Here is a 20,672-nt window from a genome sequence, read left to right as displayed (position 1 = left end):
GAGGTCACATCTGAGGGAGGCAGCCCATTAAGGTCACAAACCATGGGTTGGACAGAATTGCCTCTTGTCTGTTTGCTTGACCCATGGCTACATCTTTAATGCCTGTCTTTCTGTAGCTGGACACTAGTTAGCAGCCTGAAGAAGGGACCCTGATTGTACACTGTGAAGACATTAAGACGGTCCTTAGAACACCACAGGAGTGAGACAGGCTATGACCCACCTCCCCAGAGTCAAGCCAGAGACAGGGAACACTTGACAGCTGTTCCACGAACGTCTCTTCTGGCTGTGACACTGGGCCGGTCCACTGTTCTGAGGGGCTGGGCTTCAGGTAGCAGCTTTGCTCTGCACATTACACACAGCCTGGTGAGTGAGAAGGAATGGGAGGGCAGTCATTTCTCTACCTCAGGCTTCTCCCAGGACAGGATAGACAAGGTCAAGAAGCCAGAGAGTTTGCTTTGGGGCGGTCTGTCAGGCTACAAGGGCAGGTGGAAGGAAGGGAACTCTGGGACTTGCCAACTATTAGGGCTAGGCTTCCAACAGAAGTGGGAGGGGTCTTCTTCAGGAAATGAGAGACAGGCGAGAAAGGACTCAGCCCATGGCAGAGGAAGGAAATGGCCTTCCTCAGGGCAGATGACTGGGTAAAGAAAAGTCTAAACTCTATGGGACCTGGAGCGATCTGATGGAAGCAGCATCCCTCAACAGTCACATGACAGGTGCCACATGCCTGGAGCACAAAGGTCTTTAACTTAGTTCACATAGTCTGCTTAAATCACCTCTCCCAGGAACACAGAACTGGCTGCAGTGCAGCAATGTCCTTGTCAAGCAAGCTGCCTGCATCGCCTTCCTGAATAACCTTTGGAGTTTTCTGATGATGACAGCAGGGAGTGGGGTGAAAGGCTACAGCTGTCACAGTGGACGGGTGAGTCCCTCTATTTCTTTCAACTTTCTCCCGACAGGCTCTGGGCCCCACATGCCTTCTGATTCACTGGAAGTTCTAAAAGCACGAGAGGAAGCCAATTTTTCACTCATGCATACCTGTAATTCAGAGTGCCTCTGGACTCAGGCACTCCTCCCACCCCCTTTCCCCCAATTCCCTGTGGGGAGGAGGACTTTTCTGAGCCAGCTCTGGCCCTTTAGTGGCTCACCGGGTACTGTAGAATCACTTGTGAAGCAGCCTGCACTGCCCTCACTTCTGGGTTCCTGCTCCTTTCAGTCTCCAGCCGTGGACTCAGAGCAGGGTCAGAGTGACCCTGCCTTCCTACTCCCACTGGGTTCTTAGGGACCTTTCATGTCTCAGCTTAGACAAAATTTTCTTCTGGAAGCTTTCCTGGGTTCTTCCACTCCCTGTGCACCCTAGCCCCACCCCCTCTGCTCCTACAGGGCACTATCATGCTGTGAGGCTACTGCTGTGACCATGACTAACCTCAGTGGGCACCAGGCCTGACACTGTGAGTACACAAGGCAGGCTTGCTAAGTGATGAATAGCTGCTTGGTGCTTTCTGGGCTAGCAGCAGCCGCTGCACCTTACTGGATGCCAGGTAGATTCTCATCTGCCCTCACAGAGCTGGGGTGGGCCTATGACACCTGCTCCCAGCAGTTTCATCCTCAGACCGAGGGCTCTTGCCTGGCTTGACAGCTGTGGCCTATTTTCCAGGGCTGTCACTGGGCTCCTTATTTTTACCCACTTGGTATTTTCGTTACTGATGCATGGGGGATGGTGAGGGATTGGAGGTGGGGGAAGGGTATGGATGAATGAGACATGGATGCTATGGGGCTGGAGTCAGCAGTCAGGTGGGAAAAGAGGTGGGGCTAGGAATGGGAGTGGGGATGGACCAAATGATTTTTCCTTTAAATTTATTAAAGCAGTGCCCCACCACCGCATTCCTAGATTTTCCCAGTAAGCACTTTCAACAAGGTCACAAATGCACTGGCTCTATAGATTTCTGGCTCCAAACCACTTCAGGCAGCCTTTAAGAGCCAATCTTGGCACAGCTTCACCGAAGCCTGAAGAGAGAAACTAGGGCACTTTTATGCTTTGAGAAAACATCAGATCCAGGTCACAGCTTCCTAGCTTTGTGGAAGCTGTGGGGCACCCTTTTCCTACTGGCCTGAAACTGCACCCTGTCAACACCACCATACCAGAGAAGGATCACACGCTGGGTGGCATTTCTTTCTTGCCAGTTGTTTACCTATGCTACGAGGGCTACCTTGGTTCAGGCAGGCACTATGGTTCAGAGCTGGCATGGGGCCTGGGGTGTTCATAGCACTAACACACTGCTGTACTGAAGGAATCTCTGATCCTGCCTCTAGCAAGGTAGGCGCTCGATCTTCTTCAACTACGCAGGCTCTCAGACTCCCTGGATGCTGCACACATCTTCCTTGGGACTGTGGGGCTGTGGAGGGTGGGGCTGTGAGGGCATCCCAGCTAGGCACAAGTAATTGGTTACTTAAATGTAACTGTAATCTCAGCACTCCTCTGCTAAAAGGGGAGATGGAGACAGGAGAATCCCCAGAAGCTCACAGGTCAGTTAGCTTGGCTTAAAAAGCAAGGTGGCAACAAGGACTTAAACTCAAGGTTAATCTCTGACCTCCACACACACCATGGGATGCATGCACTTGCACACACAGATTTACTAACAAGAACCCAGTTGACCCTTAAGGACTCTCTGGCTGCTGCTTGAGACTCTTGATGTATGTTCTTCAGTAATGCCTGTGGCTTTCATGGCGGCGGCGGGGGGGGGGGGGGGACAATGTGGGAAGGAGCATGAAGTTGGTTCTGCTAGCACGAGTGCCTCCAGTCTCTACCAGGTATAATTCTGCTAGTAAAAGGGGAGGCACTGGCCTTCCATGTGTGCTGCCCACATACCCTGGCCACTACCTTACTGCCTGCTCCCATGCTATGCCTGGGGTGTGTGTGAGATCTCTGGGTCAGACACATTGCTTTACTCCACTCTGCTCTCTTGGAGGGATGGAATGCACAGCTGTTGGGAGTAGGGGAAAGTCCCTCCTGTCAGTACCATTGTGGCCTTGCTGCCACTCCCCTGAAGTTGGCATTTGAATCTAGACCACAGGGTCGTTGGGGATGCCTCCTCACCTGTGCCCAGGATGGTTACATAGCCTTCTGCACCCAAGGGTGGGCAAAGAACCAGTAAGGTTCTGGTGCTCTCTGGTCACATTGGTCTGATGAAGTCAAGCCTAGGATAGCTGCTGATGGCCTTGGTACTGAGAAGAGAGGAGTGAACCATGCTGCCATGCAGCTGGAGCCTGATAGGAGAACGATGAGCCAGTCAGCTGTGAAGAGGGAGGCCTAGTTTGGGGGCAGGATGTGGCTCTAGTCTTTGAGGCTTTTAATAAACCAACTCTGTCTCCACTTGCACACTAACTGTATTTAAAAAAAATTTTAGGGGTTGGGGATTTAGCTCAGTGGTAGAGCGCTTGCCTAGGAAGCGCAAGGCCCTGGGTTCGGTCCCCAGCTCCGGAAAAAAAAAAAATTTTTAGGGGTGGGGCTATGGTCTTTCTTTGACTAGGTTGGCTTTGAACTCACGATCCTCTTTTGCTAGTCTCCTGAGTGCTGGGATTACAGGTGTGTGCCAATGTGCCCCATGTCTTTATTAATTTATTATTATTTTGTGTGTAGGTATGTGATGTATATGTGTGAACGCATGTGCCATGGCTTTCATCATTTTGTGGCTTCCAGGGATTGAACTCAGATCACCAGGTTTGCATAGCAAACACCTTTACCTGCCTAGCTATCTTCTGGCCATCATTTTATTTTTCAAAAATCTTTTTTATTCCCATTGCATGTATATATGAGGGAGAGAGGGAGGGAAGGGGGAGGGAAAAGAGAGGGAGGCAGTCCATGTGCAGGTTGGGGTCAGATGGATCCTGGGTCTGGGGACAATTCAGGCTGTCAGCTAAGCCATCTTACTGGGTAGTTTTATTTTTTAAAACTCAAGGCTAAAACTGAGCGTGATATTATACCCCAGAACTCAGGAATGTCAGAGGCAGGAGCATTTTGTGAGTTTGAGGCCAGCTTGGTCTATACAGCAAGTTTCCAGGACAGACAGGATATGAGAGAGAGAGAGAGAGAGAGAGAGAGAGAGAGAGAGAGAGAGACAGACAGAGAGAGACAGACAGACAAAAAAGAGAGACAGAGACAGACAGAGAGAGACAGACAGACAGAGATAGATTCTGTGACAAAAAAAAAAAAAAAATCAAGCCAATGAGCTGAGGCCAAGGGGGCAGAAGGGGCAGGAAGGCAGTGAGGGTTGGCTCAGCTATGAGAATACCCAGCCACCCCTGAGACTTGTTGGCTGCTACGAGCACGGCAGTTACTCCTGACACCATGCTCTGGCATGAGGCTCACCTCTATTATTTCTCATTAATCCTCACAAGCAACAGGGCACTTGGGAGGGAGGTGGTGGCAGGAAGACCAGAGGTTCAAGGTCAGCCTGGGCTGCCTGACACTGCCTCTAAAAATGCAAACCAAACCAAACTAACCAGATTAAATACATTTAAAAGCTGGGCATGGCAGTACGCGCTAGAACAGGGGGCTGGAATAAGGACGGGGAGCAGACACAACAGTAGGATCCCTGTGGCTTGGTCAGTAGCCAGTCCATACAATTCATATGCTCCACATTCCTTGAGAGACTCAGTCTTAATAGAAGAAAAGTGGAGAGCAGAAGATAGCTGATGTTGGTCTCTGGCCTCCATGCATGTAGTATGCATACCTACACCCATGTATACACTCATGAACATGCCCAAATTCAGGGTTGGGAGAATGGCTCAGTGGGAAAGCCCATAGTATGTGAAATGCCCTGGGTTCAATTCCTACCTTGGCAAAAATTGTATAGAAACCCATTGTTCAGGAAGGTAGCCATATGTTCTGGATGGCCCAGCATCTTGCAGTGGAAGTTGTCCTTTTGCTTGGCGATAAGTCATTCCCTATTCTGTGTGGGATTTCCTTAGGCTACTTCCAGAATCCCACAGCCCACTCTTGTTCCTACTTGACACACATGACACTGTTTACACCAGTCTCCCCTAGACCATGACCTTCTTGAGACATGATGGCTTGCCATGGTAGCCATGTGTCTGACTTAAAAAAACCAAACAAGGATGATGGACCCTTATGTATTTTCTGGATCCTTGGTCTGAGCAAAGAAATAATGCCTGTGAGTTTTAGATGACTGAGCTCTGTGTCCAGCTCACAGCAAATACCTCACAAGCATAAGCTGGAAATGGGCAGCTTTATGGGATGGTCTTAGGAGTCCCTCAACCCCATGAGAGCAAGTAAATCACTAAATATGCCAACTGTAAAGGACCTAGATATTAAAAGTGTAAGGCATGCCAGAATGAGTAACTGCGGTGTATGCATGTTGGGTAGGCAGATGAAGACCTTTCCACAAATCAGTAAGAAACACACTGGAGAAGTGACATGAGCAGGCTCACCACAGGAAGATGTCCAGAAAGCAAATGAGCTGTAAGTGCTCAGCTCCATCAATCTTTAGGCAATGTGACTAAGAGTACACCTGTACCACCAGAGAAGGGGGTGCAAGCACTCTCCAAAGCACCTCCTAGACACTGTGAATGCACGTCCACATGCAGTCCCACAATTTCTAGGTATAAACCTCACAAGTGTGTGTGTGTGTGTGTGTGTGTGTGTGTGTGTGTGTATGTATGTATGTACCCGGAAAGACATGCCCAAGGACATTCGTCCACCATGATTCTGAATCACACCGACTGAAAGGAACCTATAAGCCCACCCGTGTTAGGGTATAATAAAGTATGGTGTCTTGAGAGTGGAAGACCCTATGGAAACGTGAACTACTGATACAGCCAAAACAGGAACTGCACAATCTCAGTGTGACTGAAAGAAGCCAGGCTTTCTAAGAGAACACAAAATATAAGTGATGGTTAGAACCTCCAGGAGGTTGGGAGGGGCTCCTTGGGGAAGAGCAGGGAGGTGGATACTTGTAGAACACATGAAGGGAGTGGTCAGTGCTAGAGGGTTGTAGTTCTCATTTGAATGTTAATGCCATGCATGGGACAACTAGTGAAGATTAGCTAAGTCACAATACACCTCTCTTTTATATACCGGCTCAATGTAGGCCAGGTTGCCCTTGAACTCAAAATCCTCCTGTCAGCCTCCTAAGTACTAGATTACAGCCACACGTCACATGTCTGGCTCCTGTGCTTTTTAGTGGTATATTTCTCTTAAAATTTATACTCACGAAAGGTATCATAGAATAGAAGGAGAAAAGACTGTAATGCAGGCAGGAGAGGGAAGAAAGACCAACCCACAAAAATGAGGCGAAAGTGTGGTTAAGAAATGGAGGTAGCCCTGGGTTCGGTCCCCAGCTCCAGAAAAAAAAAAAAAAAAAAAAAAAAAGAAATGGAGGTAGCTTTTCCGGAAATAGCAAGATCAAGCTGAAATCAAGTTGGAGCTTCTTGGCACAGGATGGAATCTCCAAATCCTATTCTTTGGGACAGTCAGAGGGCTGGGCATTCTCAGGACGGGCTAGGCATACAGTGTTCTAGCACAAGGAGAACATGCCTGAGGACACGGACTGACTGATGACAGGCTGAAGTAAAGCAGACATGTGCATGGAGCTCGGGATGGGTGCAGAGCCCTTTTGGAGGATGTGGAGAAAGAGGCAAATACTTTGCTCTTCAAAAGGCAGCATCTGGATGGTAGGAATGAGAGCCCAGGCTCAAAGCAAACCTCACATGTAATCTGACCTGACTTCCCTTGAATCTACCTCAAAGGAGAGGGGCTAATGTGGAGGCCCAAGCAACTGATAAGCCAGGGGAAAATAAATGATGCAGGAAGGGATGAGATGTGTTCCTCCGAGCAACAGTTAGGGAGACTCTGACAAGAGAAACACTCACTGTCAAAGTGTCAGAGAGGTCTGAGATTAGCTTGACTCACCAAAGACAGAGTGGGGTAGGGCAGTGTGGAGGTTCAGGGGCCTAGGAGACAGACTGGGAAAGACACATCAACTGAGCGTTTACTTTTGCCTGAAAGGATGGCAGCTAACAGAGTCAAGGAAGGTCATGAAGAACCTGAAGGCGTCCTGTCAGAAGGGTCTCTGTGTGGATGCTCTGTGGGCTGACAACCTGCACACTGGAGGATGCTACCAGAGCAGACAGCAGTTGCTTCTGAAAAATAGCTAAGCTCCTCCCAGAATCCTGGTGGAGTTCAGTACCATGGTTCCCAAGGCCAGGCCTGCCAAAGGTCAGTGCCAGCCATTCTCTAAGAAAGTCTCTGCTCTGTGAAAAGGGGAACCAGTTTAGCTGACATGGAGTCTGGCCCTGGTGTGGAAATGGAGAGATGTGGGCTTTCAGGCTTGCTTTGCCTACCGTGTGGGAGAGCCATTGCACTTCTCTGGGAGGAACATCAGGGATGTTCTGGATCCTTCCAGGTGTGCCTCTTGGGCTCTGTGGGCTGACTGGTGCTCCTGGGAGGAGCTCTGAGGCAGCACAGGGTCACTGAGCTTGCCTGCTAGTGATCATGGCTGGTGCTTCCAGGTATCTGGCTCATTATCCTGTCAATCACTTTCCCTTTCTTGTACTCAAGTTCCCACATCTTGGAAGAAACCTTAGCTCTGGGGTCCATATTCCTGCAGATCATACTCCAAGTCTGAGAGTGAAGGAAGTGGGGTCAATGCTCTGTTACAGGGACATTAAGAAAAGATGCTGACAACAATAACAAACAAAGCCTACAATGTCCTGAGGGCTGAGACAACGCTACAGAAAGTTCACCGTTCACTTCAGATCCCAACGGCCTCTTTGGTGGATTTTCTCACCCTCATTATGAAGAGGCATTTGGCCTGACCTTCCCTGTGGACTGCCTTCTATGGTCACTGTCTGAGGCAGGGTCTCTGGCACCTCAGTTCCCCCAGGCCAAGCCCTTTCCAGGGCTATCATCAACTATGTTCTAAGATAAGGCCTCTCCTTTTCTGTAAGGGGCAACTGGTTTGGAGGTCTCTCTCTCTCTCTCTCTCTCTCTCTCTCTCTCTCTCTCTCTCTCTCTCACACACACACACACACACACACACACACACACACACACACACACACTAGTCAGGGCTCACTAGGGGCTCTGTAATAACCCTAGGAGCTAAGAGCAATCACATGAAGGACAAGAGAGAACTTCCTAAGGGTCTGTCTCAAAGGCAGCCCCAGGAAGTGTGTGCACATCTGATAGCAGGAGAAAAGGAACTCACCATACAATGGATGGACAGGATGTTTCTGGACCTGTCTTTCCAGGAGTTTACAAGCACTTGGAAACTAAGGATCCCATCTCTCTGTCCTGGCTCTCAGGAAAGCAGGAGGATGCCACATGACTTCCAGTGGCCAATTCCAAACCTGCTATTAATTTTTTTTAAGGTTCTATACAGCAACACACTTTTAGTGGTTGCTAATTCACCAAGCTATCTGAGTTATCAATGTCAAAACTCTGTAAGTTTCCTGGCACACTTAGGCAAAGTCTAAACAGATCCCGAGAGTGTTGTAAGTCCATCTGGAAACAAGCTCACAAGCTTCAGACTGAATTTGTTATCAAGTTTTCAGCCCCTGAAAACCATTCTTTATAGTCACCACAGTCCTGCCAGCTGCCTGGCTGTGGGGCTGAGATCTCAGGTGTATAGGCTATAAGTAGGTACTGTGTGAGAGGCTGGATGGGGGCCACGCAGGTGCCACATCCCCATGGTAAGGAGCTCAATACTACACAGTGGGCTGAGCAACTTTCCCCAATCTGCTGCTGAATCTTCCTCTCCTATAGGCTTCCTGGAAACTGCAGCATGTAAGTTGGTTTGTGGGGAGCTTTGCAGTGTGGGCTGTTTTAACCAGGGCTACCGTCAAGGACACATGGCTCCTTCTGCCTGTGCTCTGTGCTCTTTAACACAGCCCTGTTCAGAGCACATGGGGGTGCTGCTCTTGGAAGTCCCAGGCTCCCTCTGGACAGTGCTCTGCTCCTCCCACAGGCCCCAGGAGGAACTAATCAACCCCAGCCTAGCCTAACAAGGCCCATCACATGTGGTTTCCATTTCCAAAAAAGAAGACAGCCTTCTCACAGGGCACTCCTACTACCACAGAGTTGTTTCCACTTAGCTCTCAAGTTGAGGGCTGGTTATGCAAAGTGGCTTCTGCTGCACGCTCTCCAAAACAAGAATATCACTTCCCCAGCCCCAGGGTCAGGAGGGGGCACAAATAGGAAAAACTAGAAGATTCATACTAGGAGCCGGGCAGACTTTAATTAAAGCTGGCAAGAGATGTTTCTTCTAAGCAGGTGTTGGCTGTTACAAGGTTTCCTCCAGTTTTGGTCAATGTCCTGTCTCCTTCCCTCAGCTGGGGACCCACTCAATATGGCTGCAAACTAATGGAAGAGCGAACTCCACTTGCAGTCCCAGTAGGAGGCTCAGGGTCTGTCCTCCCAGGCACATTCAGACTGGTGTGTGTTTGCTGTGGCGATTTGTTTTTGTTTTCAAAAAACGAAGGCCACCCTTTAAAGGGGACCGGGAAGAGGTGGCTGGAGTCCCTCACACCACTCTTGGAGGCGGGGACCCGGGAGCCAAGTGTGGTTTTCTGAAATGACAGTTTAACCAGGACAGGGATTCCTGACTCTTTGTTTCCTCAGCATACCACAATGTTGGCTTTTGGGGGCTTGTCCCCGACAGGTAGGTGGTGACTATAAAGAGTCACAAGCTGAAGAGGAGGGTGCCCCTAGGAAAGGGGACTCCAGAGACTGGGGGAATACTTGGAGGATCCTGAGGGTAGGAGGGAATTGAGCTTGGAGTGGGCGGGGTGCTAACCCATATGAACTGCTTGTGGAATCCTCCAATTATAGAAATAAAGAGTGGTTTCTCCTGACACCCTCCTCCTCCTTTGCCTCTGCCTGGCTCCACTACCTACCTCAGTGGCCAATTCTACTATGCCAGTCTTTCTGGCACAGGGCTTATATGCAAACCCAGGGCCTAGGAAGGCAGTGGTAATCAGTAGGAGCATGAGCTAGGGATGTTTGGGAGGGGCTCCCATGCCTATCTGCATTGGGTCGGAGAGCAGGACCAGAATGGAGGACCTTCAAGCTGGGTGTCTCTGGGCTCTGGGTCTTGGAAGGAAGTCCCATGACTGTGTTCCTTTCCTACTTGGGTCTCGGCTCATTCTCTCAAGATACCGACCTCATCCTAGCAGTGCTCCTGTCCCGGGGAGGGTGCTTGAGAGTCATCTACCATCAACTGGGCGGTCAAGCTGCAGACCTTGCATTCACAGTACACAGAGGCTTGTTAAAAATGAAAGCATTCTCTGGCAAGTGCTCTTTGCAAGGCAGCAGGGAGGAAGAGGAGGGGAAACACAGTTGATGGAGCCAAAGGACGCTGGCCAGAGGCCCTGTTGGCAGGCAGAGTGGAGTGTCTTCAGACTTGCTACTTCCCAGCACAGAAGCAGGCTTGTAAAGATCACAGCTGTTGGGTTACGCCAGAGTTCATATCACAGCTTATCAAAGAGGCTAGCTTTTCTCCCTCCTTTCCTTTTCTCCTGTGTATAAGTGGGGTGGTTCACAGGCAGACAAGGCCTGGGCTTGTTCAGTTAGCATTAGCATGAAGGGTGGGAAGAGACCGGAGAGGGCAATGCACACCAACACCTACTTTAGACAGAGTTGGTTTAGTGGGGCTGGGCTGGGCGCTGGTGGATGCCCTGTGCACTGGGGTGACAAAGCTAGCTTTAGGACACAAGGTTCAATTATCCCATCCTCCCATGAAGCCTGTTCCCATTCTCCACAGGCCATGAAGGGAAATGGAGGCCAAGCTCATGTCAGGGGCTGAAGAGCACTTCCTTTTCCTCACAGAATGGCTAGACAGGTACTAATAACATTTGTTTTTAGCTGGGCTGTGGTGGCACATGTCTCTAAAAATCCCAGCACTCGGGAGGCAGAGGCAGGTTAAACTCTGTGAGTTCGAGGCCAGCATGGTCTACAGAGTGGGTTCCATGACAGCCAGGGCTACAGAGGGAAACCCTATCTTGAAAAACCAAACCAAAACAAACAGAAACCCAAACATGTATCTTTTATGGTCGAAGCAAGAAGGACCTGGAAGCATGTCATATGGTTACAAAGGTTATAACCAAGAGAAATTGGGATTTGAACCTGTGCTAGCAGGCTAGTTTTTATGCCAACTTAACACAAGCTAGTCATCTGAGAGAAGGGAATTCTTTTTTTTTTTTTTTTTTTTTTTTGGTTCTTTTTTTCGGAGCTGGGGACCGAACCCAGGGCCTTGCGCTTCCTAGGTAAGTGCTCTACCACTGAGCTAAATCCCCAGCCCCAGGAGAGGAGGGAATTCAAATGAGGAAATACTGCTGAAGGACTGGGCTGTAGGCAAGCATTAATTAGTGATTGATGGGGGAGGGCGCAGCCCATCATGGGTAGCTCACCCTGGGGCTGGTGGTCCTGGGTTCTATCAGAGAGCAGGCTGAGCAAGCCATAAGGATTAAGTCAGTAAGCAGCACTCCTCCATGGCCTCTACATTGGCTCCTGACTCCAAGTCCCTGCCCTGTGTGAATTCCTGCTCTGACTACTTTCAGTGAGGAACAGTGATATGGACGTGTAAACCGAAATAGACCCTTTCCTTCCTAGTTGGTTTTGGTCTGCTGTGTTCCATCACAGTAGTAGCAATCCTAACGAAGACAGAACCGAAGCCTTACTCCAAAAGCCATACACCTCCTTAGGCTTCGAGACTGTGCGAGTGTTTGGGGTACCTGGCCCTTTCCTGCCATCTTCTTCAAACTGCGGGCTGCACTGCCTCAACTTCCCTCAACCAAACCAAGGAAAGGGCCTAGACCCAGATTCAGGCCTGTGAGGCTGTCTGGAAGATGAGAATTTGCACCATCCTCATCTCAATTCGTGGTCTAAATGACTACATCTACAAGGTAAGGAGCTGAGTGGACAGGAGAACAAGCTGGAGTTCTGGTCTTCCATTCCTGACTCCAGTTCCATATCAAGATGGTGTTTCCCACTCTGGGAAACTGTGGGGTGAGGCAACTGAAGAAAATGGTTTCTCTCCCTCAGTAGTGAGAATCCACCAGATATTTGTTTTCAAGAGCTCTGGATGCCTTTGTCTTCCTACAAAGGGCAGCTGCCCTGGGCCCACTGTCCCAATAATGACATCTAACTTGTTCACAGGAGCCTTTTATCTTTGTCAGTGGGTAGAACTAGAGACCAAGAGGAGCGACTGAGGAGCTGAAGGAGGGGCCTGAGAAACCATCTACTGTGTTCCTCATCGGGCCTGTGGCTCCATTAGTATGTGTGCCATTAGCTGTCCTTCATGCTGTTTTTTTTTCCATTGACATGAAGAGGTCCAGGTTAATGTCTAGTATCTTTTCTTGAGTGCTTTCCAGATTTACTTATTTATCTATCTATTGGCACCAGATCTATCATTGAAGCTGAAGCTGACCAATTCATCCAGGCCAGATGGTCAGTGAGTTTCAGGGATCTACCCATCCCCTCCGCAAACGCTAGAGTAACAGGTACACATTGCCACACCTTGCTTTTAAGTCAGCTTTGGGGATATAAACAAGTCCTTGTGCTTGTGAAGCATGTACTTAACCGACTAAGCCAGGGTAGACCAAGCTTGCTTGGGCCACTATGTAGCCTAGGCTGGCCTTGAACTCACAGCAATGCTTTTGCGGCAGCTTCCCCAGTGCTGGGATAGCAGCTGCATGTCTGTGATGCCAAATTCTGACCTGTGTATTCTCAGAGCTCACACTGGGTATCTGAGACAGACTAGGGAACTGGCAGTGGTTGGGCAGTGGCTTAGAAGACAGCAGGCTCTCAGGGTACTGAAGGCTGTCTTTTGGGTATGGTGGCAGACAAACAGGATAGCTAGAGCAAAGGCCAAGGGGAGACCATAGTAAAGGATTGTGGTGTCAGTGCCAGGGGTAAAAGACCCTCTGTGGTTGTGCTGGGTTGGGTGAGGCCTGGCCTGTAGGTTGGGCTTACTGCCTTCTTGAGGGAATTCTTGAGGGAATTCAGCTCTGGAACAGCAAGTAACTACCATGCTGGATATTCCAAGTTCCCAGAGGACGGGAGATGACCTATGGAACCTTCTCTTGAGCCATTTGAGGAACTGGGTCTAGGCAGTGCTGGCCCCAGTTCCCTAGCTGTTGAGGAATCCTTGAGGCTCCAAGCGGTCCCAGAGGGACAGCATACTGCATGCTAAATTAGCAGAGCAAGGAGTTTGCAGCCCAGCTCCAAGCGATACTAGTCAGTACACTCTCCCTTAAGCAAAAATGAGAATTCTTATCATTTCCAGACACTAAGGGGATACTGAGAAGACAGCAAAGTCTTACTGGCCTTAAGTCTGTAAAGAGAAATGTGGCAGTGGCCTCCATGGTTATCAGCTTCCTGGAGTCTTAAGTAGGGAGGAGGCCTAAGCATGTCCATGCCACCTGCTTTTCTGCTCTGCTGAGTCTGCGGATGCTGGCTACCATCTTGAGCTTCCATCCCAAGGCTCCAAGCTGCAGCTGGCTACTCCTACCTTTTCCAAAGCTCCCTCTCTCCACTGGTTCAGTCTACCAGAGGAGGACTGCTCATCAAGAGTGCTGACACCTTTGTAGTCTGGAAAACCACATGAAATTAACTGTCACTCATGTGAGGTATTCTACTGTTCTGATGTCTGCTTCAATCTCTTAACTGGAACTGTCCAACTTCATGGGAAGAAAACATAGTGATTTTTCTCTTTTAGCCAGCAAGCTGAAGGACCCACGTGTACCATGAACTCGCTGACTGCTACTGCCATTTCAGCCATTTCTAGACTACAGAGGTTCTTAAATGGTACGCTCCTGGGTCTCAAGCACACTGGACAGATGCTCTACAGCTGCGCTGCCTGCCCGGCCCTGAGCATTGTCCAAAGCAGGTGGGGCAGGTGCTGCTTGCACCTGGTGGGCATCGGCCAGGGATGCTGTTGAAGCATCCCAGAGCTCCACCCAAAGAATTACCTGGCTTCAAACGTGCAGAGTGCCAAGGGGTGATAACCTGTCCCACAGCACAGGGATGACCTTTTGGGACCGAGACACCAGAAGCCCCTTCCTCCTGCTACTCTGTCCTTTTTTATGGGTCAGTTCTTTGGCCCAGTTCCCAAGGTGTCTTCAGCTCCATTCTCTGACTATAATCTAGCCCATGTTTTCCTCCATCAAGTTCCCTTTTCTCCCTTTTTCTGTCCTGTCCCCATCTCCTGGGTTCACTCTGAGGCTGAGCGGCTTCTGTGTCAGCTCCCAGATCTTCTCAGGATTCATCTTCCGTCCTCCTCCTCCCACCTTTCTGGCTCTTCTCAGCCTCTTCAAGTGGCAAATCTGAAGCTTCTTAGGGCTCAACCTCAGACTCCTTCCCTCTCTCGGATTCCTTACTCCCTAAAAATGAAAACTCCACAGGGCAGAACCAACTATAAAAGCACACTCTATAGGGCTGGAGCTGAGCAATTATCTGTTGACTGACTGACTGACTGACTGCATCGTCTGTTTCCAGATGTTGCATCTTGGAATTAGGTCTCTCTCTGAAGCATCAAACTGCTGCATCGACATTTTACTTTGATGTTCTCAAAGCAACTCAGACTCAAGCATGTGACTGTCTTCTCTCTGATAACTCGCCCAGGGCTCAGGACCCGCAAGCCCTTCTGACTCTCCTTCCCCTTGTTTGTCCTGCAGTCCGCCCCCTTGACAATCAGCCAGTCTTGCTAGACCACAGCCTCCTGATTGTCCTTCTTGGCCCTTCTAACCTGTTCTCCCAACACAGCAATCCTTCAAATCAGAAATCTGGTCACATCACTTCCTCAACATGTAGCCCCTCACTGACTTCTGAGTATGGTGAAGAAACCACTCTACTGGGTTCTCTGTGCCAAACAAGATTAAGAGATCCTCTATGGCTGTGTTGGGTAGAATAAGGACTGGCCTGAAGGCTGGTCTTGATGCCCTCTCAAACAGATCTCAGCACGGTTCTTGAGAGGACTCAGCTCTGGACAGCAACCGACTGCTGTGCTGAATACACTGGGGCCCCAGAGGACGAGGAGGAAGGATCCATGAGCCTGCTAAACTCTGTATTTAGGTTCATAGCAAAATGAACTCTTCATGTACATTCTTGCCCTCAAGTCCTCTGTGTAACTGGGGCTCTGCTGGAACTACCCAGCTCCTTGTTTGTGGCCACACCAATACTGTCTGACCCATAAGCACTCTCAACCACATTTAAGAACCCTACTACCTTGAGGTTTTGATTCCACTGGTCAAGAGGGAAGCCAGGAAAAGGGGGAGAGAGAAAGAAAGCAGGTGGCTACTTTGTCACAATGTACAGTGGCATTCAAAGCTGTGACATATAGGGCTGACCTGATGATGAATGGGCCTCTGGCCTCCAGGAGCTTCCGTTCACTGCTGAATGTCTGCAGAAGGTTGATCATGAACTTGTAAAAGTAGGAGTTCATGGTGGGCGTGGAGGGAGAGCATTCTAAGCCTTTGGTATCTGTAGAGAAAGAAACAGCCAAGAGTTAATCTGATTGTGTGTCTACAGGGTAATGAGATAGAATACAATACCATTGTAAATGCATTCATTCTGTGTGTGTGTGTGTGTGTGTGTGTGTGTGTGTGTGTGTGCACGGATTTTGTGGGCATGCCTAAGTGTACATACAGTTTATTGGTTTGCTCCTAATGAACATCTCATTGTAAGATCTCCATTAGGTGCTCAATAAAAACAAAGCAGGGCCTAGAGGGATGGCTTTGTGCTTACAGGCATGATTGCAGAAGACTTGAGCTTGATTCTCAGCGCCAACATCAGGCAGCTCAGGAGCACCTGTAATGCCAGTGGCTCTAACACTATCTGGACTCCATGGGAATCTGTGATCATATCCACACATGGCTACACACACACATAATTCAAAATAAATCTTAAAAATAAAAACAAATGAGCACAATTCTCCCCATTATCCCAACACATTAGGTATATGTGGGGTTTGCTTCTCACAGTTAAGGACAATGGCTAGTCAGAGCATAAAGAAGTTAGGCAGCTTGGCATGGCGGTGCATGCCTTTAATCTCAACCCTTGGGAGGCAAGGGCAGGACAGGTGATCTCTAGGAGTTTGAGGCTAACTTGGTCTATGTAGTGAGCTCTAGGACAGGGCTATGTAGAGAGACCCTTTCTCAAAAACAAACAAACAAACAAACAAGGCAACATCAACAACAACAACAAAAAAAACCAAACCCCAAAAACCCCAAATGACTAAAACAAACAAAAAAGAGGTTAGACAGGTGCAACTACTCCATGGCTAACAAGGCCGGCAGCTCTCTTGGGCATAAGACAAAAATCCCTTCTCTAATGCTGAGAAAAGAACTGAACCGTGCACACAATGACTGGACTAAGGACAACCAACACAAAGCACACAGGTGACACGTTTGGAGCCTCGCCTCGCACTGGGAAATAGGTAAAGAAAGGTGTTCTCAGGTGGAACTCCTCCAGCCTGCAAAGCCCGGGCTGGCTGTGTGATGCAGACAGCATCGCTTTCACATGCCTCAGATGAAAGCCTCACACCCTTGCCTTTGGCTGGCTCTCGCAATGTGCACTTGGGTGAAGCTTCCAGCACTGAGGGAACAAGGGGAAGGCTGATGGGATGCTGGGCTTATTCTGGTGTAGGCTACTCACATATCCCACAGGATCCCTCTTCCTTTTAATGCATGGTGGGCCCTAACCACAGTGTTGAAAAGTAAGGGTTCATAGTCTGTCCATTGGGACAACATTGGGACATCTTTGTCAAAAATAACAGCTTTATTAGAGCCTCATTCTTGCCCCATAAAGTATGCCTTTCAAAGCATGCCATAAATAAGTTCTCAGAATATTCTTAAAGTTGTACAGAATATACCACTAACTACAGAATACCTTAATTACCCCTCTACTGGAATCTTGCACCTGTTAGTTTCATTTCCCAGCCTCTCCTCCAAGCCCCGAGAACAAATCCTTATCTCTATGGACTGGCCTATTTGGGACATTCTGCATGAATAAATGGAACCCCATAATGGCTTCTTTCATGCAGCATATATTCAAGGCTCATTTTGGTTGTATATATCTACTCTTCATGCATTCTTACCACTGAATGAGGGACATATCATATTGCATTTGTTAATTCATTAAATGGTGAGTACTTGGTGGTTTCCACTCTGTGGCTATTATAACTAATGCTGCTGTAAACGGTTGTGAGTTCTATATGGACTGGTTTTCCTTTCTCCTGGCTATCCCTAGGAATAAAACTGTTTGGGTCCAGAGGGACGGACTGCCAAGGCACTGGCTGTACCGGAGCTCTTCCTTCTTGACATCCTCTCTAGCATGTGCTACTGTCTTTCACTGTAGCCACTCTAGTGGATGGATGGAAAGTGGTGTTTCACTGGGGCTTTGACTTGTAGTTCTCTGGTGATATTTATGGTGCCTATGTTTATCTCATAGATTCAGCTACTCAAGTTCCTTTGCTTATTTTCAGAATTGAATTACTTGTCTTTTTATTGTTGTTAGAGTTCTTCATATATGAGGTTCTTATCAGGTTGGTGGTTTAGAAACATTTTCTCCTATTCTGTGGGTTTCCCCCCACTTCTTGTCAGGAACACGCTCCACTACAAAGCTACATCTCCAGTCTGCTTTTTTGATACTATCCTCGGAAACAAAACGATTTGGTCTGGGATATACTTTGGTGGTAAGAGCAATTGCCTACCGAGTTCGAGGTCCTAGGTTAAATTGCAAAACAAAACAGAACTTTTGTGGTGCTGCAAGGCCCCATGCATGCATGCTAGGGAGCTTCTGCCACTGAGATACACTGTCAGTCCCATAAACTTGACATTTTGGTTAAGTCCAATATGCCTTTTTCCCCCTTTGGCTGTTCAAGCTTTTGAGATAGTAGGGTAAACAGGGCAAACTGAGGCAGCAGATGCTGTCAATTTCTGATCTGGCCTCTCTGGTTTGGAAGCCTCTTTTCCTGAAAGGTCAGGTAGGCGATGCAGGGGTCCTTGAGGATCACATTTGGCTGTGGAAACACATGTGAGCCTGCAGACGCATCAGGCCAAGTGCATAAAAAAATGTAAAAAAAGCCAACCAGGGCATTACAATGCATCTCCCAAAGGAGATGTGGTCCCACGGCCATGGCGGCGCTAGAACCCCGGAGTCCTGCTTTGTGTTTTCTCTTGATCTTCACAGGGAAGTGGCTGGGAACTAAAAGGCATTTTTCATTTTTTTTCCCCCTTTCCCCAGCTACAGATGCTGCATCCTTAAAAACCTGTCATTATCACTGCGCAGACTCTCAACAGACCCCTATAACCTCTGAACCCTGCTACCTTTAATCCCAAGACCTCTCTACACAACCCTGCCATCCTGAATCCCAAGACTTTTCTAGACAACATCCTCCCAGACAACTGCACCGGGGAGCCTTGAGAGAAAAGCCAGCTTAAGGGCAGGCTGCATTCAACTTTCTGCTGTTTGTTCTGGGTCCTGCTGAAGGCAGCCTGGCTGCCCTGGTCCTGAGTGACTTTGGGATGGCAAACAGTCTCTGCTCCCTGGCCCATAGGGGCCATTTCGAAGAATTGTGTCAAATTCTTACAGATCAAGTAAGAATTTAAGATCAACTGGGGCTGATCTTAGAAGAGGTGGCTGAAGACACAGCTGTAGCAGCAGCCCCTGTCTCCACATCCTCACCCACAGGAGATAAATTAAGTGGTGGCTGTCATGCCTGGCTACCTAACCCACACTCCCAGAGGCACATGAACAGGAATCCAGCAAACAGTAAGCTTTTCCTGGGTGTCTATCTTTGCATTGTCTGGATCTCTGTCTCCTTCCTGCTTCTCTATGTATACTCCAGGGTCATCCCACTTCCAGGCCTAAGGTCACCAGGCTTCGAAGTACTTAAAGGACAAAAGGACCAATGAATAGAGTAACCATCAATAAGTCCTCCCTGGCCTAAGGAGCTGGGTACTCTGGGAACACTGGAGTTCCAGCCTCACAGAGACATGGAAATCAAGTGCAAGCATGGTGTTTGACCTTAGTTTCTTAATGTAAGTAGGGGCAGTAAGAGTGCCCAATAACTGAGACAATACACATAGTGCTGGGTCATGCATGCCACACGTTGTGCTCAATAAATGGGGTGAGTGTGACGTCAGCAAATATCTCTCGTCCTGGCACACTGAGTGGAGCTTTCATTCCTTGCAGAACAGGCTGGACATGCACTGAGAATTAGGATCTCAAACTCACAGAATTCTGCTGAGGCGCTCAGGGTGAAAGAGAAAGAGTTATCTGTGACCTGCGCCATCTCAGCCAACAGACTGGCCAAAAACAACAGGAGAGATGGCTTGGGGTTACCTGGAAACATTTCTGCTCTTCTTAGGAAGGGCTCTCATTGGTCCAAATGGACTCTCAGTGCCTAAGCTAAATGGTAGTGGCCTTTAGTGGAGAGATAGAAAGCACATGGGACAAGTGACTCTAGTTCTTAGGAACAGGATCCTCTGGGAAAACCTGTGGACTCAGTCCTTCAAGTAAGCCCATTATCCAAAGACCAAACACAGGAAATGCCACTCTCCCCAACTGGAGCCATGTATCTTTCCCAAGATGCTCATTCAGATGGGAACTTAGGCAGGGCAATTTAGGGGGAGCCACCCAGAGCCCCAGCTTGGTCTGTATTGAGTGCAGGAGCAGGACTTCTGACCTTAGAACCTCACCTGCAGGAAGACATTGAACCCATGCAAGGTCCAAGTCCCAGGCAAGAAAGGGGAGCAGCTGTCAGTGCTCACTGGTGACAGTGGCAGGGTCTGTGAGAGCTCTCTCTACCTTAGTTTTATCTTTTGCCCAACCTCCTCTGACCTCAGCAGCCTTTAGGTCTGCTGTCTGGAGAACCCAAGAAAGAAGGCTCCTGTAAGCCTGTTAGATTCTGGCCTCTCTGCTCAGGCCTTCCTTCAGAGAAACCAGCAGACCCAGATGGGACACTGTCTGTGCCATCACATCTCACCTGAAAAGTGAGTTTAGATCAAAGAGGTGCCCACCCTGCTCTGCACCCCTTCCCTGCTGCTGTCTGGCAAATAGGAGAGCTCTGGTGCAGACCTTTGAGATAAACTTCTCCCTCATCCTAAAAAGGTATAAAAGGCCTCCCTCTTCTGACACCTGGACACCGGTTTTCTTCAGAGAGCCTGCCATGTCTCTCTCTGCTGCTGCATCTTGAACTCTCTTCTTGGATCTCCTACCATGTTGTTGCCTTCTCTGTCCTTTTGTCTTTTGTGTTTAAGAATCATCTAAAGAATCTTCAGGTCCCAGTAATCTGACTCAGTGTCCTCTTGAGTCACCTACCCTATGCAGAACCGAATGGTTCTTGGCCAGGGCTGAGGGCTGAGGGAGGGGGAGGAACAAACTGGCCCCAGGAGTGTGATTGCACTGATTTCTGCCTCACTGCAGCCTGCACCTCCCAGGGGACAGCTCAAGTGCCTCCACCAGCCTCTTCCGTCCACCTCTGGCTCTTGTTCATCTGGTTGTGCTGTCGGCAGTGGCTCTGTCTCAACACGAGCTGGTGCTCTACACGCCTGAGGAGAGGCAGAGCTGGGCCTGGCTCGGCGGCCTGACTGAGGCATGCCTTCCAGATCTGCATCTGGACAGAGGTGGACTAGCAACTACTCCCTCAGCACTG

The 20,672-nt window shown here is 49.0% G+C and overlaps 1 protein-coding gene and 1 long non-coding RNA gene across 3 annotated transcripts in view; one reads left to right on the top strand and one right to left on the bottom strand.

Annotated features, from left to right (window-relative positions):
• The window catches only part of Vac14 (VAC14 component of PIKFYVE complex), a 101,183-nt gene that overhangs the window by 23,648 nt on the left and 56,863 nt on the right, over positions 1-20,672 (bottom strand). For both annotated transcript variants that reach the window (XR_015643389.1, NM_177930.3), the window contains 1 exon segment: positions 15,364-15,496. Coding sequence is in view for 1 of the 2 variants with exons in the window: in NM_177930.3 (NP_808791.1) it covers positions 15,364-15,496 (133 nt within the window). In the remaining variant the exon portion in view is untranslated.
• Positions 701-19,160, top strand: LOC147999458 (uncharacterized). The gene is made up of 2 exons (XR_015644154.1): positions 701-919; positions 18,260-19,160. It is a non-coding gene; the product is annotated as an uncharacterized LOC147999458 (long non-coding RNA).

This window comes from Rattus norvegicus, chromosome 19, assembly GCF_021556685.1.
Source record: "Rattus norvegicus strain SHRSP/BbbUtx chromosome 19, alternate assembly SHRSP_T2T, whole genome shotgun sequence".
NCBI classification, from domain to species: Eukaryota; Metazoa; Chordata; class Mammalia; order Rodentia; family Muridae; genus Rattus; species Rattus norvegicus.
Note: the sequence above shows the minus strand (reverse complement) of the source record. Positions and strands in the feature narration are given on the sequence as shown.